Raw genomic sequence first — 18,261 nt, 5'->3', positions numbered from 1 at the left:
ATACGTATATTAGAGCCACTTCTTCAGCCTATATGTGCTATGGATTGCTAAACTATTACAGCACATGCCAGTTTTAAGGAATAGCCTAGCCTAGAGGACTCTGATGAGTCTGTTTACCTCATGATGCATGTGCTTTATGTGAGTGTTAACTGTAAATGCCACAAAGTGAAGATCACACAGATCAGTAGAGAGCATGTGCAGAAACAAATTTGGGATGGTGACATTTTTTAAATTGCTTATTTGCAGGTCACATCAATGATATGTCACCGTGTGGGTCAGCTACTGTAACCTTGTCAGAGTGGGCACAAAAACCTGAGACTGGAGAAGTGATTTGTGAATCACAGATTGCTTGTCTTTATTCAGAGGGATGGGAGTATCACGTCCATAAACCAAGGAGGCCAGATAATGAATGAAGGTGAGATGAGTGAGGGTTTTTAGAGACAATGAGTGAGGGTTTTTATCGTAAGTGTGACAGGTGCAGTCTATCAGAATTCCAGTGATTGGTAAAGTGATGCAACTGGGTGAGTTGTGGTTGGAGGGGGCGTGGCAGAAGAAGGGTTTAGCGCTGGCGTGACATTACCCCCCCCACTCCAGGACCCGCTTCTGAGGGTCGAGGTCCCCAATGCCGGAGTTGCAGCTTCGGTTGACCTCTATCTCGGGTGCTGGGTGGAGTTCCTGATGGAAGGTGGTGACTGGTTCCAGGATGTCATTGCGGGTAATCCAAGATCTTTCCTCTGGACCAAATTCCTCCCAATCCATGAGGGACCCGAGGCGACCTCGACGGCATCGGGATAACTTGATCTTGTTGAACGAATACACGGGGCCCTCGTCCAACAGAGATGGCAGAAGAGGTTCGTCAGCACCAGGCCCTGGGGAAAAAGAAGAAGAAGGAGTGATCGGAGGGTGATAGGGCTTGGCTTGAGGAGTGAGACATGAAACGTGGGGTGAATTTTCTAATGGGGGGGAAACAGGGACTTAACTTGCGGGAGGGCTGTCGCAATCGGATAACCTTGGTGGAGAACCAGACCCTCTGTCCGACTGCATAGTTGGGATTTCAGAATCAGAATCAGAAATTTGGTGTCCGTCGGAAGTTGGCCTGTCCCTGGGGGCCTCTGACCGCCCTCTGCAGGTGGTGATGTGCCCCGTTCCAGCCCCTTTTGTTCTGCTGGAAGCAATGGTCGACTGTGTACCATCTGATGGTTCCCCCGTCCAGGGGAACGGTGGTGGTTGGTAGCCGAGCATGCACTATAAGGGGGTGGGGCCCATCGTAGCATGCCAGGGGCAGTCCTTTACGCACTCGGCCCAGGGAAGATATTGGCTCCAGCTGTGTTGGTGGCTGTGGCAGAAGGTTTGCAGAAAACAACTTATTTCCTGGACCTTTCTCTCCGTCTGCCCATTCATTGTGGATGGTAGCCAGATGAAAGGCTCATGGACACAGCTAGGCATGAAAAGAAAGCTTTCCAGAATCATGATATGAACTGAGGACCACAGTCACGATGGCCTGTGACGATGGCCTTTGGGGAATGGGCAGCGATTGGAGCTTACCGGCTGGCAAATGGCGAGGGGTTTTGGACCTATGGCATTCTGCGCAGCAGGCGAAGAATCTTCTGACGGCAGCTGCAATGCCAGGCCACTGGTAACGTTCCTGAAGCAGTGCGAGGGACTAATTTGCCCGGGGAGACCAGTGCCCGGGAAGGTGTGCTTGAACTCGAAGACCTGGGTTCAAGAACCATGGTAGGATACGTTTTGCCGGTGGGGGTGCCCGGCAGAGCACCGTTTGAGTTTTTTGATCGTCCAGGGCCCATTGAATCAGGTAAACGGTTAGGTGGGATGGGAGGATATTCTCGGGATCCTCTGACTCTTTAGTATCCCAATAGGTCCTGTAGAGGACATCGGCTAGTATGTTCTCTGGCCCTGGACGATAGGAGATGGTGAAGTGAAAGAGTGTAAAGAAGAGTGCCCACCGGGCTGGTTCAATCTTCGAGCTTCACGGAGATACTCTATGTTTATATGATCTGTGAGAACGATAAAGTAGTAGTGCGCCCCCTCTAGCCAGTGGAGCCACTCTTCTAAAGTCAGCTTGAAAATAATGTATAATATCATAGTTCTGCTCTGCTGGGGTAAACCTTTTGGAATAGAAAGCGCATGGATGGATACGTGAGTTTTTACCTGACTTCTGCGATAGGACCGCACCCGCCCAAGTCTGGACTCCATCTACTTTCACCACGAAAGGCAAACCAGGATCTGGGAGAGTATGGATGGGTGCGGTTGCGAAGGTTTTCTTCAGCAGAGAAAAAACTGCGTCTGCTTCGTAATTCAACTGTAGTGGCTTTGGGGAGGGAGGTAAGGGGTGCCGTGATCAGGCTGTAGTTCCAGATAAATCGAGGGTAGAAGTTTGCAAAACCAAGAAACCTCTGCAGTTTCTTAATCATCCTAGGTGATGTCCAAGATCTGGCGGCATATACCTTGCCCTCATCCATACTGATTTCTGAGATATATCATACCCTAGGAACTGGATTCGATCATTTAAAAAAGGAGCACTTCTCTGCTTTTAGATAGAGTTGGTGCTCACAAAGCTTGTGAAGAACGAGGTACACATGTTGGGAATGTTAGGTCTACTTCCAGGAGTAGATCAGCATGTTGTTGAAGTAGACCAGGGGTTTTCAACCAGGGGTCCGTGACGGCATTGCAGGGGATCCGCCACATGACCATCAGTTAACCATTGTTTTAGTTTTTTTTCTGAAATAAGAAAAATATGTCTAAAATAATATAAAGAAGATTCACGCTGACAGAATGTAGCCTTGCACCTATCCAGCCTGTGCTTTGCTAAAGTTAATGCATTGCGTCCCTAACGTCACGCCAGACGCATATTATTTATAAAGTACAGTCTGGCACGTGAAGTTGACAAGCATCTGCAGTTAAGCAAGGCCCACGTGTGCTTTTGAAGTTTAGTCGAAAAAGTAATACTCTTTGTGAACTGAAGTTATCTACTGTCCTTAGCTAATTTTTCGTTCTAACGTCGAGTTAGCTGGTCAGAAGCACCAATGGATATGTTTTTAGAGAGGAGAGGGACAGAAGGACAGGCTTCCACGATAGAGGGACAAGGACAGGAATCCAACAAAGCTACACCTTCACAGGATACAGAGAGGTCTCCCCTCTCTACACACACACACGCATGGACACACAAGCACACATGCACCCACACACACACACACACACACACACACACACACACACGCACACACACACGCACACTCCCGTGCAGGCACATCAATGGGTCACGGAATACTTTCTAGTCAGAATGGTGGTCCCTGGGGAAAAAGCTGTTGAAAACCCCTGATCTAGACGATGAGAAACTTTGTTCATGAAGACGGAAAACCTTGTTCATGAAGCCTTGGAATACGGAGGGGACATTTGCTAAATCAAATGGCATTACGCAGTACTCATAGTGACCACTAGGGATGATGAAGGCGGTTTTTCACTCATAACGTATTCGAACCAGATTAAAAGCGCCGCAGAGGTCCACCTGTGCCTCTCGCAACTGCTCCAGGGCTGACGGAACAAGAGGAAGGGGACAGCATTACTTCATTGTGATCTTGTTCAGTGTTCAGTAGTCTATGCATGGCCAAAGTCCCCTATCCTTCTTTTTCACAAAGAAAGCTTGAGGTGGCTGGGGACATTGGTGGTTGAATATAGCCCTGCTGAAGGGCCTCTGCCACGTAGGCCTCCATGGCTTTTTCGTTCCAGCAAGGTTAGAGGGGATCCAATTCAGCTGAAAACATTGATGCTAGCTCCACATTGGACAGCACTCAAACTACCTTAAAGTAACACTATGCAACAATTTGACACTTTTTGAGGTATAAGGTTTTATAGGCAAATATAGGTACCATCCTTAAATTCATTTGGATAGCATATGGTCATGTGAAGGACAGATAAACAACCGTGTCTATCCCACTAGCCGTCTAGTATATGCACTATGTAGTTCTGTGTTTCCTTGCTGGAACACCTTGCAAAAATGGAAGAAAAGCTTTCACAGCATGACATTATGAGCTATTCCGCAGAAAGACACCAATTAGTGTGTTGGCAAGCTTCTATCAGTGTCAACTGGGCTGTTGGTGGTGTCTGCAAGGTTTTTGCATGTCTTTAAGGTAGTTAGCTTGCTGGCTTTGAAACAGAACTCCTTATTGCTGCTACAAAAGCTGCTAATTTATTTATTTTTAATTTATTTTTTTAACACCCTCTGAGTGAATAGTCTTTCATTCTACACCATCCGACTGAAGTGTCCATTTTGTTTGCAGCCACAGGCTTACTATGTAGTTTTGTGTTTCCTTGCTGGAACACCTTGCAAAAATGGAAGAAAAGCTTTCACAGCATGACATTATGAGCTATTCCGCCGAAAGACACCAGTTAGTGTGTTGGCAAGCTTCTATCAGTGTCAACTGGGCACATATGACCTCAAATCATTCCACGGACTCAGACATGGGTCTATTTCTGTGAACTCAAATCAACATTTGCATTATTCAGGTGCTATTTTTGCATCAAATGGTATGGTGATATTGATTTAAGAAGCTTTTTTAATTAACTAAATTACACTTGTTATCTAGATGCCCTACAACATGTTAATTAAACAAGCTGTAGCATTTACTGTACTGTATCTGAGTTGACTGGGCAGCCTAAACTAGTTATGTCTAAAAATCTTAAGGGGCAGTTCAGATCAGGCAAATGGTTGAATGGTCATGTGTATGTCAAGTCTACAATGTTCATTTTCAGGACTTGTTTGGAAATAAGTGGAATTATATTAGTTTGCATTGCATAATGTATTGTTTAATTGTCAGTCAATGTATACATCAAATTTACAAGGATGATCACATTATTTTGAGTCTCATTCAGAAGTAGAGATCATAAATACATACTCACTTAAATAGTGGCTTAACTAAGAAAGTGCATGGCTAAAAGAAAGGATATTCATGTTCATGTGTAACCACTGTCCCTGCAATAGAGGCCCTTTATTAATTATACTCTGCCTATATGTTATATTTTCAACAAACATGTTTATTAATGCATGTTCATTACTCTAAAGCATATACAATCTGGTTACTACTACAAAAACATTAACATTAAAATACAACACATACATATTAGGTGACTCATTTACTCCACATAGTAAGTCATATAATATTTGTAGATTAACTCAAAACATATTTGTAAAATATTATACTTTGAAATATATGCCATTTATAATCACAGCTTCAGAACATTTAGTGCACAAGAGCCAGTAGTGAGAAGACTATACATGAACACATGTCACAGTTACAATGCCTGGGGAGTGCAGTTTTATGCAGAAAACTTTATGTGAAATAGAAAGATGGATATACATTATTATCTTCTGAAACATATGGTTAATATTTATCTTCAAATAATTCATAGAAATGTTGCAGGCGTACAATATTTACTGCACAAGAGCCAGTAGTGTGTGTGTATACATAGAATAAGGTTGGGAGGGTCAACTTTATGCAGAGACCTTTGTATGGCGACCAAAGAGGTTACTTCGAATTTCATGCGTGTTCAGTCCATACACAATAGGGTTCAGAATAGGGGGGACAAGAAAGATCAGCATACCCATAATCTTCTGCAAATCTAGTGAAACATTTTGAAATCTGTGTGAAAGAATGGTGAAGGTACCTACAATTTCAAAAATAAATAATATGACCAGTTGTGCCACACAGGTGTTGATTGCCTTACTTCTTGCTTCATTTCGCCTTGAAACCAGGCAAGTAATTAGTATCTTTACATAAGAGAACACCTGGATAGATATACTTATTATTTGCATAAGAGCAGTGTTCAACAAGCCAATAATGTTGTTGATGAAGGTATTGCCGCATGTCAACTTGAGAAGAGAGGGGTTATCACAGAAGACATTCATGATTTCAGATCTGCACAGTGGTAGCCTGGCCTGGAGTGCAAACAACACTAGTATCAAGAAAAAGTCCAGACCCCAAACAATTGCAATAATTGTCGCCACGATCTTTGGCGTCATAACTGAACTGTAATGTAATGGAGAACAGATAGCAAGATATCGATCAAAAGCCATTGCAGCTAGAATGAAAAGAACACCACCTCCATACATGTGAAGTAAAAAGCCTTGAAGAACGCACAGAGGATAGTAAACTTGACTGGTGTCTGTTAAGATATCTGACAGGACTTTGGGCAGCATTGCAGTGATCCCTATGAGGTCATTGAGTGGTAGACTAAACAAAATAAAATACATTGGTTTGTGAAGGTTCCTCTTCATAATAATAAGTCCAATCAGTGTCATATTGCAGGAAATACAAAAGAGATAAATCACAAGTCCAAAGAAAAATATAGGATACCTTGCACCAGATGGAATAAAAAAAGGGTCCAGGCTGAGCTGGAAGTTGATGGTATTGTTGTCCATTACAGTTTATAGCAGTCCAAAAAGAAAAAAACCAGCAAGTTAGAATTCACAAGTTCTGAACGTAAAAGGAAAAAAAATGCATTAAATACTTAAAAATTGCAGATTACCATAAAAAGCATCCGAGGTTGGATGATGCATTCAAGGTGTCGAATTGATATCATAAACTGTAACAGAATATTGTAAGGATTTAGCTTTTCAATACAGCTGATGCAACAGCACAAGAACACGATTTAAACAGTTGAAGACTGTGTGTTGTTATCCCTGACATGCACAAGATGCCATCTCCTTTTAATACTGTCTCCATTTCTATGTCCATGCACAGGTAATAGGAGGGGGGAGGTAACTATGACGTTATAATTGGAGCATGTCCAGGCCGCAAACACACACAAAGAGAGCAAAGAAAGTCTCTTGACAATTACTTAGTGATATAGTGTACGATGAAAAAACTATGCAATTGTAACCTAGTGTGATCTCCCATCAAACATTTATAGCCTTTAAATTCACCTAACCACAAACTAAATTTGCAGTAGACAAAGCACCATGTTGCTTTCGTTTTGACGGCACTAAACAACAATAGTTGGTCATTAGTGCAGATATGATACAGGTACAGGTGAAGGTAGCAATAGAAGTAATGAATGAGGTAAGAGACATGATAATATATAAGTACAATGAATATGAGGTAAGAGGCCTGATATATATATACAATGAATATGAGGTAGGAGGCATGATTTGATATAAATACAATGAATAGGGACAACAATTTTAAATAAGTAGATATAGATATGAATACACTATAAAATGTTAAGTGGCTGAACAAAAAAAATAACAAAATACCAATTCAACCCCCACAAGGTAGTTTGCACAGCACCAGGTTAGAACCATCAAGGTGGCTCCTGGCCTTTTGTCTAGGTTGATGGGCCATCAGACCTGGTTTTTGTGTCTTGGAACCAGAGCCATTAGACTGTGATTGTTGGTTTTTGAAGTAAATTACATTAAATGACATTGCTTGACCGTGTAGCTATTTGTCTCTGTTTTGTTACCGGCTTTCAACCACAAGAATGAGTAAGATCCATAATAAGGGTCTCAATAACGTTTATGGGCCATTCTACCGAATTGGTGCAAAGTCAGGTCGGAAATATTTAGATTTTTTTATGTTTTATTCCCAAAACTTTGTCTGTATGTATATTGTACCATATCTAAAGTACACATATCTAGTAAAGGAACAGTACATTTTTATATTGTATTTTCAGAATGTGTTGGAATGTTTTTCCTCTTCCAAAAATTGTCACTACCGAAACATCACATTTACTATATTAAAAAAGTATTATTATTGACCTGTTCAGATTGTGTTTCCTTCCCTTCTCTGAAGAGTATTTTTACAAATATTTCTTGAAGGTTTTCACAATGAAATCCATAAAAATGCATTTTTTACCAAATTTTCAAGTTCAATTTCTACAATTCATCAAAATCTAAGTGCAATATTTCTTAAATTCTCTTGTAAAATGCAAAACACTGATAATATTGATTCCAGAGTTGTTGATTGATGAAATTGAACATACATTAATCCATCAGTATCATAACATTTTAGTTGATTACTCAATATACTTAATTTTTTACAAAACATCCTGTGTTTCTGTAGCGCTGCACTGTTTCGGTAGTGACATCCAGTGTTTCGGTAGTGACTGCACTGTTGGATGGATGTTCATTTCTCTCACAAAATCTTCCAAAAGGTGCTCTGGGCCGCCCTTTAGTCCACACAACACATTTATTTAAAAATTATGGGATTGAACTACTTACCATTTCATTTTGTCACTACGGAAATCATCAGGTCACTACCATATGTTTCGGTAGTGACTGTTTCGGTAGTGACAATTCTAGCTAACTTTTAGCATAAATAAAGAATTCTAGCAAGCACACGGCTTGCAAACAAATATTTGAAGAGGTGTACACACATACAAACATAAGATTTTGCATGAAACCCCAAAAGGTTTACTTAATTGAAGAAAACATGGGTTTCGCTAGTGACAATTCTTAAGGTTACACGTCGATTTTCAGACTTTGGAACACATTTATATAAAAACTGTGGGATTTATCTACTTACCATTCAACCACGAGGGACAGGGATGCAGTGTCACTGCATGGTAAAAAATGCAGGGTCGTGGCTAAAACACAGGCTCAGCCAATGGACTAAAACTCTTGTGTTTCGGTAGTGACATGAAAACTAGGGACATGATTTTTTGAGTATAGTTAATTGATTTAAAAATTAAACCCACAATAAATCTTAATATTCCAAGTTCTGTTTCAACCAAATCCTAAAGATCTTTGAAATTAAATCATTGAAAAAAATCTAAAAAAATTGAAAAGTATTTTTTAAAGGCATTGAAATTTAGATGTCAGGGTTGGGGACAACTACTTCCCAATAGAAAGTACCCTATAAATGATGATTTTGTATATATTTAGCTTATCACTATCTCATTTAATGCATTGGGTTTGTATAGACCATAACATTTTCTTAGTAAATATATATGCCTAAATACCTAATTGTTTTGTAAATAGTTTTTATTGTTGAGGGACTGCATATTACACAAATTCGGTAGAATGGCCCTTATAGGCTACGTGTAGCTATTTGTTGTGTCTTTGTGAGAATGAGTAAGATCTTTAATAAGAGTCTCAACAACGTATATGTCTCATATGCGACCGTCTCTGTGCAATTCAGATCGCGTCCTAGGTGAAGCGCGCTTCATTCACAAAGTGGCTAGTCTCGCCCACTCAAATTGTGCCTGATTCGCGTGAAGCGAATTGTGCCTGATTTGCATGAAGCGAAGTGGCGACTCTCGCCCACGCGAATTGTGCCTGATCGCGTCCCGGACCTTAGCTCCTAGTGAGCGACGTTTAGCACTGCCGTCTGTGCAAGTACAGCAATCCAGACTATTATAATTTGCAGTGTTGAACGCCTTCATTGAACGAAAGTCCATGAACTTGTTCATAATTTTGGTGACAGGAACTGAACGTACTGTATTACTGCCTGATGAACGATACTGTGAACGTGCTCATTCTGGTGTCTGTGAACGGCACGTTCACTCTTTTTAATTCTGTTCAATAAGGTGCCAGATTTCTAGGACTTCCAGGCGAGAAAACACTCCATTTACAGTCCTGTATCCAGTGTTGCATAACCAGTCAATCACTGTGTGTGCTTTCCTCCACTGTCTATGCCTGGCAAGAGTGAGAGAGGCGAATTGCGTAGAGGCCGAGAGCGGTATTGCAGACAGAAAGAGATTTTGAAAAATGACTGAGCTGCTTTCGCGTAGACTCGGTCGATTCCGACTCACCTCGTCACTGCTTTTGCATGCCCATATAAGGAGCTGGTGGGGCGTGTATGTATGCAAATCCAGGTGCACATGAACGCGCGCTCAACTTAAAAAAACTTTTCCGGGGGAGCACAGCTCAGAAGACTTCTGCCTATTATGAACACATTTTCAAGCGTGCATGAATGCGGCGGAGGTCTTTTCCTTACGTTGTTTTTTCCGAAGTCCTTAAGAAACATTTCAGAAGAAACTTTAGAAAATGATCATGAAAGAGTCCTAATGTTTCTAAAGAAAGATAGGAAGGGATTTGAGCATCAAAACTCTCCTAGGTGCATAACATAATTAAAAGATTCAAGGAATCTGGAGGTATTTCAGTCGTAAGGGCAAGGGCGCAAGCCTAAGCTGAATAACCGTGATCTCCGATACCTCAGACAGCACTGCATTTAGAACCATCATTCATCTATAAGCGTTATAACCACATGGGCTCAGAGTTACTTTGTCAAACCTTTGTCAAGCACTAAAATACATAGTTACATCCACAAATGCCAGTTAGAACTTTACTGTGCCAAAAGGACGCCTTATGTTAACCGTGTCCAGATGCGGCGTCGACTTCTCTGGGCTCGGAGGCATCTGGAATGGACCATCACACTGTGGAAAGGTTTATTGTGGTCAGACTAATCTTTAGGTATTTTATGGAAGAAAAGGATGCTGTGTGCTCTGGACTAAAGAAGAAAAGGGCCATCCAAACTGTAACCAGCAAAACGTTCAAAAGCCAGGGTCTGTCATGGTATGGGGTTGCGTCAGTGCCCTTGGAAAACGTTACTTACACTTCAGTGATGGCACCATTAATGCCAAAAAGTACAGTGATTTTGGAGAAACATATGCTGCCTTCAAGATGACATCCTTTCCATGCACATCTCAACAAGTCAATGCAAAACCACATTCTGCACACATTTCAAAGGCATGGCAGAGCAAATAGAGTGTGCGGGTCCAGGACTGGTCTGCCTGCAGTCCTGACTTGTCCCCCATAGAGATTCTCTGGTGCATTTTGAAAGGCAAAATGCGATAATGAAGACACTGTACCGCTACACACATTAAGACTTGATTGCAGGAAGTTACACCTGAAACGCTTCATCACTTGGTGTCTTCAGTCCCTAAAGATCTTTTAGTGTTGTGAAAAGGAGTGGCAACATTACAAAATGGTGGATGCTTTACTGTCGTTGCAAGAATCGAAATTGAATTAAGTGTTTATTTTGAAAATTCATGAGGTGAAACATCAAATAATGTGCTGTTTTATTGTTTTCCATTCAGGTCAAAGAAAACTGTTTTCAGTTTCAATTTGAATTTAAACATACCGTCCCAACATTTTCTGATTCAGGGTTGTAGTTAATAACACCACACACAGGTACTATTAGGACCCAACCAGTTTATTCCACAAATGAATATAGGTGAATATAGGCATCATGCCATTTCACTATGCTCTATACGGCACATTACCTCCTCTTGTTGCTGCTTTTAGCCGTTAGTCCACAAGTGAATACTTGTGATACAGTTAACTGTTATGTATATTTCACAACGCTGTAATTCGGCGCATTACTTGCCAGTGGCATAGATAGTGTCTCGGCATACACGTAGGCTGAATCCCATTTCTCCCCCTACCCCTTCGTCTTTCCCCTTCCCCTCCGTTTTGCGCGTTCATGTGGAGGGGTAGGGCTGTCCCAATTCACGTTAAGACAGAGGGGTAGGGGAAGGGGAAGCGCTTTCTACCCCTCCAAACGGAGATTTTCCGAGGGCACACTTCAAACGGAGGGGTAGACTGATTTCCCTCAATGCATTGCGAACTCATGATCATTAAAGAAAAAACATCGCGCGAGTCCATTTAAAAATGTCGGAAACAGCAGGGAAAGCATCACACAAATGAAAGTATTTTCTTTGTAATTCATGATTTTAAAACTTGTTTGATGAAATGTTGCATTGTGTAAATAACAGCTGCAGGCGCCATGTTTGTTTATGTCTGGTGAGTGACAGCTGTCGCTCTCCGGTAACGTAACAGCTGACGCTTCGTACTGATGACGTACGTAATTGTTGACGTGCTATCCCAATTCGAAGGGCTAGCGTTTCAACCCCTTCGGCTACCCCTCCGTTTGAAAAAGCGAAGGCGAAGGGGTAGGGGTAAGGGTAGGGGTAGAGATTAGAAATGGGATTGGGCCGTAGTGTTTAGGAAAAGACTGATGTTTTCAGAACTTGGTGAAATAGCCCCAAGCAGCACTGAAATGTTTTATATTTGTAGGACAATCGTAACATGTTCCTTTCAAAATTGGTTCAACATTTAATAAATGTCACTGTTATAACTGTTACAATGTTTTCAGTGCATATTCTTTGGATTGACACACATAACAGACAATGCTCAATTTCAGTGCTGAACCTCCTCGAGCACAGAACCGCATACTTCTTGTGTGCAGTGGGCCACTCTAACCAACTTACATATCTTAACGGTGTTAATTATCGGACAACGTGTGCTATCGGCAAACGTTCGGGTTGTCATGTGAACCCATTATTAAACTGAAGTTATAGATTCTTAATCCATTATTAAACATAGCATTTTGATTATTTAACAGAATGTCCGATGTTTGACACTGACCGATTAACTGACATAGTAGCTATGCTTCAGCAACCTGTATGTTGGAGCACTTATGTTTGAACGTATGAGATTGCCAGATTCTTGAATGCGCAAAATTCGTCACTGAAAAATATAAAAAGATTAATTTTTGGGGTTTACTGTACCAAATTCTAGCAGTTTTATTTACCGAGAACCTGAAAGCAACCTATAACCTTAAAGGCTGAACAGTTACGTCCCAGTGGCATGGATACAATCTGATAAATAGTGCATGATGCTCTGCCCACAAGTGTAAAATATTCTCAATAATCAAATAAAAAAAGGAAAACAGTTCTAAGGGAGATATTGAAACCTACTGTTTCACAAAGATTTCCAGCCAAGGAAGGAGAACATTCAGGGACAGGAACTGGCAACAAGTAAAGTGCTGTGCATGAACTAAAGCTAATTTAATAACTAGGCAAAATCATTCAGCTAATTTAATACCAAGATCCTAAGCGCAAATACGGGTGGGACATTGCAATGCTGTCAATGAAATGAAGGCCCTCAGAGTAGAATTAATCTTTGTTTATGTAGCACCTTTCAATAACATTACACCAACGCTTTAAAATGACACTACCAAATTAGAGAACTTGTTACACAAAAATGGATACACGTTATTATCTTTTGAAACATATGGTCATTCATTTACTTTCAAAGAATTCATGGAATGTTCTGCACAACAGCAAATAGTGTTTGTATATACATAGAAAAGGTTGGAAGGGTCAGCTTAATGCAGACACCTTTTTATGGCAACCAAAGAGGTTACTTCGGATTTCATGCGTGTTCAGTCCATATACAATAGGGTTCAGAATAGGAGGAACAAGAAAAATCAGCATACCCATAATCTTTTGTAAATCTGATGAAACATTTTGAAACCTATGTGACAAAATGGTAAATGTACTCGTAATTTCAAAAATAAAGAATATGACCAGTTGTGCCACACAGGTGTTGATTGCCTTACTTCTTGCTTCGTTTCTCCTTGAAACCAGGCAAGCAATCAGTATCTTTACATAAGAGAACACCTGGATAGATATACTTATTATTTGCATAAGAGCAGTGTTCAACAAGCCAATAATGTTGTTGATGAAGGTATCGCCACATGTCATCTTGAGAAGAGAGGGGTTATCACAGAACACATTCATCAGTTTAGATCTGCACAGTGGTAGCCTGGCCTGGAGTGCAAATATTGTCATTATGAAAACAAAATCCAGACCCCAAACAATTGCAATGATTGCCGCCACAATCTTTGGTGTCATAACTGAACTGTACCGTAATGGAGAACAGATAGCAAGATATCGATCAAAGGCCATTGCAGCTAGAATGAAAAGAACTCCACCTCCATACATGTGAAGTAAAAAGCCTTGAAGAACGCACAGAGGATAGTAAACTTGACTGGTGTCTGTTAAAATATCGGATAGGACTTTGGGCAGCATTGCAGTGATCCCTATGAGGTCATTGAATGGTAGACTAAACAAAATAAAATACATTGGTTTGTGAAGGCTTCTCTTTGCGAAGATGAGTCCAAGCAGAGTCATATTGCAGGAAATACAAAAGAGATAAATCGCAAGCCCAAAGAAAAATATAGGATACCTTGCACCAGCTGGAATAAAAAACGAATCCAGGCTGAACTGGAAGGTAATGCTAACATTCTCCATGACAGCAGTCTAAAACTTTTTTTTTTTTTTTTTTTAACACAGTAAGCGCACACTGGACTGTTTTAAAAAAAAAATATATATATATATATATTAATATTCAAAAATATATTTTTGGGAAGAATGTGGCATTTACAGTCAAAAGCAAAGAGGCAAGGCTTTGATGAAGAGTTGTAAGGTGTTGAGCTGCCCTTACAAACTTGCTGACAAAATATGTGTTACAACATAAGAAAAATATCTGAATAGTTGAAGAGAGACTCTTAGTGATCCCTAAAATGCCCACGATGTCCTCTCCTTTTTATAATGTCTCACGTCATACCCATGCATGTGCAGGATTCTGAGCAGAAGGAGACACCCACTTGCAGCTCTGTCCTCCATTTGCAGACCACTGTATGGCATACTAGATTGGGCCCCAAAGCAGGCCGTAGGGGTTTACAGGTAAACATTCAATCTCCTGGTATTTCTTCTACTGTGGGTAAATTATTAATGAAATCTATCTGGAAACTGTTAATAATATAATTTAATTTTAATTTGTATTATTAGTTTTCCCATTGCTATGAAAAAGGTCTATTTTTCTTTCATTTAATGAATGAATCTGTAACCATATGTATTATCTTATATCACATAGTTTCATTTTTTTTATCTGTACGTACCTATCTATGCAATGGTTTTGTTTTTGCCTTCATTTTAGACTACATTGGTTTTGTTTATTTTCTTTTGTTTCATCCTGTATTTTTCTTTTCTCATTTTAAACATTGTATTCATTTCTTTTTTTATTGTTTGGAATCTTTGGGTTATGAAAGTACATTTTTTTCCCCATCTGCCCTTTTCTATGAATTTTACAGACCTTCTCAGTAAGAGTAAAAATGACAGTGCTTCTGTTGGCCACAACAGAGGCTGCCCAAAGGGAAATAACTGCCCTACTGGAATGGAATTAATTTAATTAATACATGGACATGGTTGGTGGTGTTGGTGGAGACAGATTAAGGGCCAAATGAGGGCCAAATCTCTAGTGACTGCATTAGTCAGTGGCTGTTACACTGTCTGACACGTGTTGCTAAACAGATTTATTTATTTTATTGGTTGTAAAACTGCAATCCAAATGACATGGCTGTAAAGTTCAGACATGTTAATAATGTTTTTTATCAAGAATTCCAACTTGCCAAGGAGCTATACAATTTTAGTTGAAATATTAGTGGAAGATTAGTGGTCAGTCTAGCATCAATGTTTTACATGTACATTACATATTATCCTCTACAGGAATGAATGGGCACCAATTCCCAAAGAAACACTCCAAAATCTTGAGGAAAGCCTTCCAAGAAGAGTGGACGCTGTTATTGGTGCAAAAGGGGGACCAACTCCATATTAAAGTATATGTATTGGAATACAATGTCATCACACTCCCTGTTGTAATGATCAGCTGTCCGAATACTTTTGTCCATATAGTGTATTAATAAACCTTCACATGTCTTTCAGGTACATATTTGAAACATTAAGAATGTTTCTTTGGTGCTTTCTGGTATGCAAAGGCCTCTCAAGTTTTATCACAAGACATGTGGCCTTAATGAAGTAATAGGCCCAGTTGGTATTAAACATTACATGAAAGTCACTCAAATCTATTTAAGGCACAGCTGCACAGGTCAGTCACATCAAAAGTGGTCTTTGACCCTTCATATGTTGAATTACATGGGTTAAGGGCAATCCCAAAATGAAAATAATAATGGATCAATAAATAATGGATACATTGATCATTCACAAGTATTAGGTGCATACAATTGATTATGAATAGTATTTACAAAGCAATTGTGCACACATGTTTAGCTGACTGTTAAAGATTAATTTTGACACCAGATTTGTATATTCTTATGAAAAGAATGGTGGCTGTCAATACAAATGTGATGTGATCTATTTCTTCATTAATCTTTATTTCACAAACACTTTTAAAACAACAAACATGTCACTGGAGTACATGTCAGATGATAATCCTTGTTAATGTTGTTGCATCAGCCAAACCTGAAATATGTTTGTTAATGAATCCTTTGGGTTGCCATTCTAATGATCATCTATTAACACTGACATGTGGTAATTAACCCTCTGAGATTGGGATAGCCTCCTGGTAACTGTTGCATATTTGTGCTTTGGTAATGAGGCTTGAGAAAGCTATTGGGAATGAGGTAATGGGTATTGTGTCAGACCACTAAACAAGTTAATGATTCATTGATCTAAGAAATTATACTTTGAGAATTTAACACTCATTGTATCCTCCATGAAATAAAAGAAATATCAGATTTATGAACTTTAATAAACTAGTGGTTTTGAGAATAAAAGTTGATAAAATAAAGAAGGAACCCTACTGTTATCTTTTGTTGAACTTGCTGTTAGAATAACCATATGTTTCAATATTTGAACAAATGGAAAATATTTGTAAGAAAAAGAGGAACTTTGTCATCACTTACTTTTTCACATATTGTTTGCATTTACAGGACACTCATTATTTTTAGTATGCTGTCATATAGTCTAGTGTAGAGGATTTCAATCATATGTCACTTGTAGAGGCCATTTATGACTAGGGCAAGACAAATGACAACCATTTAAACATATGTGGTTCTAACATCATAAAATGGATGAATAGTGATACGTAGGGATGAGAACCTTTACGATTTTAACGATTCCGGTTCCTTATCGATTCCTGCTTATCGATTCGATTCCTTATCGATTCTCTTATCGATTCTTATTGGGTAAGGGGTGAAAAAAGAGCACAAACGGATTTTTTACATTAATGTTCTTTTATATAAATTTCTAGAATGCTGCACACACCATAAACAGAATGTTTACATAAATAACCAAAAACTTTTATTAAAAAACAGACATTCTTGCCAATAAATATAAAACAACAATATTTAAATGCATATGTGGTGAGTGTCAACTCTAAAGCTATACATTGACATTGCAGAGCACTGTTGATTGCTATTTCACTCATTCACTCATCTATACTGTATAGATGAGTGTATGAGTGAATGAGTGAAATAGCAAACAACCCCTATACAACCCTTCCTCTGCTACCTACTGATCTTTCTTTTCCAGAGCAGATATACCTCAGGAAATGTCTCATAATTGTTGGAACATTACAATGCATCCAGGTTTAGTTTAAGTTAGTCCAATCTAAACCCCTCCCTCATTGCACTCTTGAGATAAACTAAATCTGGCAATAAAATATGGCACTAACAAAATCGTTGAATTGTCTGATCTGACATGAAGCCCTTGTTATTGAGTAAACTGAAGGACTGTATATTTTCTTGTAGGTTGCTTGGTTGTATGGCTAATTGCGAACTATTATGCTTAACGCTTCTAATAGCAATGTAGAACCCACTACAAACACAATAACGTACTGAAACATACTTACTTGTATCATGCACACAATGCCTCACATACGTATTTGAACAAAGATGATTCGCAAACTAGGCACTCAGTATATTTAAAACTTAACTATTGCTGCCACTGAATTGAAAGAGAAACGTATCCATATCTAGGGAGCTGCACGCGTTGCTAGGCAACGCCATTATTAACGGAGTCTTTTGCGTTTCATCCCTGACTTACCAAGCCAAGGTAAAGTCCTCAAAATGTTTTATCATAACGGTGTTACTCGTGTGTTATCAGCAAACTTTCTAGAACCAACAGAGGGGAGGCAAGCACTGCCTCTGCCTCAAGCCAACGGCTGAAAATAGGAGATTCTACAGCTAAGCTAGCCTACGTTATATGACAATGTCCAACATCGCCCATTCTGTTAAGCAATTAAATGCTAAGTGTAGTTATGGTTAACACGACAACGCAAACGTTTGCTGATAACACACGAGTAACACCGTTATGATAAAACATTTTGAGGAGTTTACCTTGGTAAGTTAGGGATGAAGCGCCGTCGTTAGTTAGTCAAAAACATGACAATCTTGTAATTTAATACCATGTTGTGTGCTCAAGTGCTTATTCATAGTAGATGTGCCTCCTCCCTTTGACGAAATACATGTTTTACAGACGTTACAAGTGACCATGTTTGCATTTGTTCGAGTGAAATAAAGCCACACTTTAGATCGCTTCTGTCTAGTTGCCATTTCTGCTGCGGTCTGATTATTAAAAGGAAGAGTTCGCGCATGCGCAAACGGCACATAGACCCGTTTACAGACCCGGTTTTGAATTTGGCTAACGATTCCAAAGATT

The 18,261-nt window shown here is 39.7% G+C and overlaps 2 protein-coding genes across 2 annotated transcripts; both read right to left on the bottom strand.

Annotated features, from left to right (window-relative positions):
* Positions 1 to 5,509: 5,509 nt before the first annotated feature.
* LOC308370039 (olfactory receptor 52B2-like) lies at positions 5,510 to 6,436 on the bottom strand (the record flags this gene model as incomplete). The annotated part of the gene is made up of 1 exon (XM_080844598.1): positions 5,510 to 6,436. The coding sequence occupies one exon, from the start codon at positions 6,434 to 6,436 to the stop codon at positions 5,510 to 5,512; it is 927 nt and encodes a 308-aa protein (XP_080700724.1).
* Positions 6,437 to 13,119: 6,683 nt separating this feature from the next.
* On the bottom strand, positions 13,120 to 14,052 carry LOC308370038 (olfactory receptor 52B2-like; the record flags this gene model as incomplete). Its single annotated transcript, XM_080844597.1, has 1 exon — positions 13,120 to 14,052. The coding sequence occupies one exon, from the start codon at positions 14,050 to 14,052 to the stop codon at positions 13,120 to 13,122; it is 933 nt and encodes a 310-aa protein (XP_080700723.1).
* Between the last annotated feature and the right edge of the window lie 4,209 nt (positions 14,053 to 18,261).

Source organism: Sprattus sprattus (assembly GCF_963457725.1).
Source record: "Sprattus sprattus genome assembly, chromosome: 9".
Lineage (NCBI taxonomy): Eukaryota > Metazoa > Chordata > Actinopteri > Clupeiformes > Clupeidae > Sprattus > Sprattus sprattus.
This window is presented reverse-complemented; position numbering and strand designations above follow the sequence as displayed.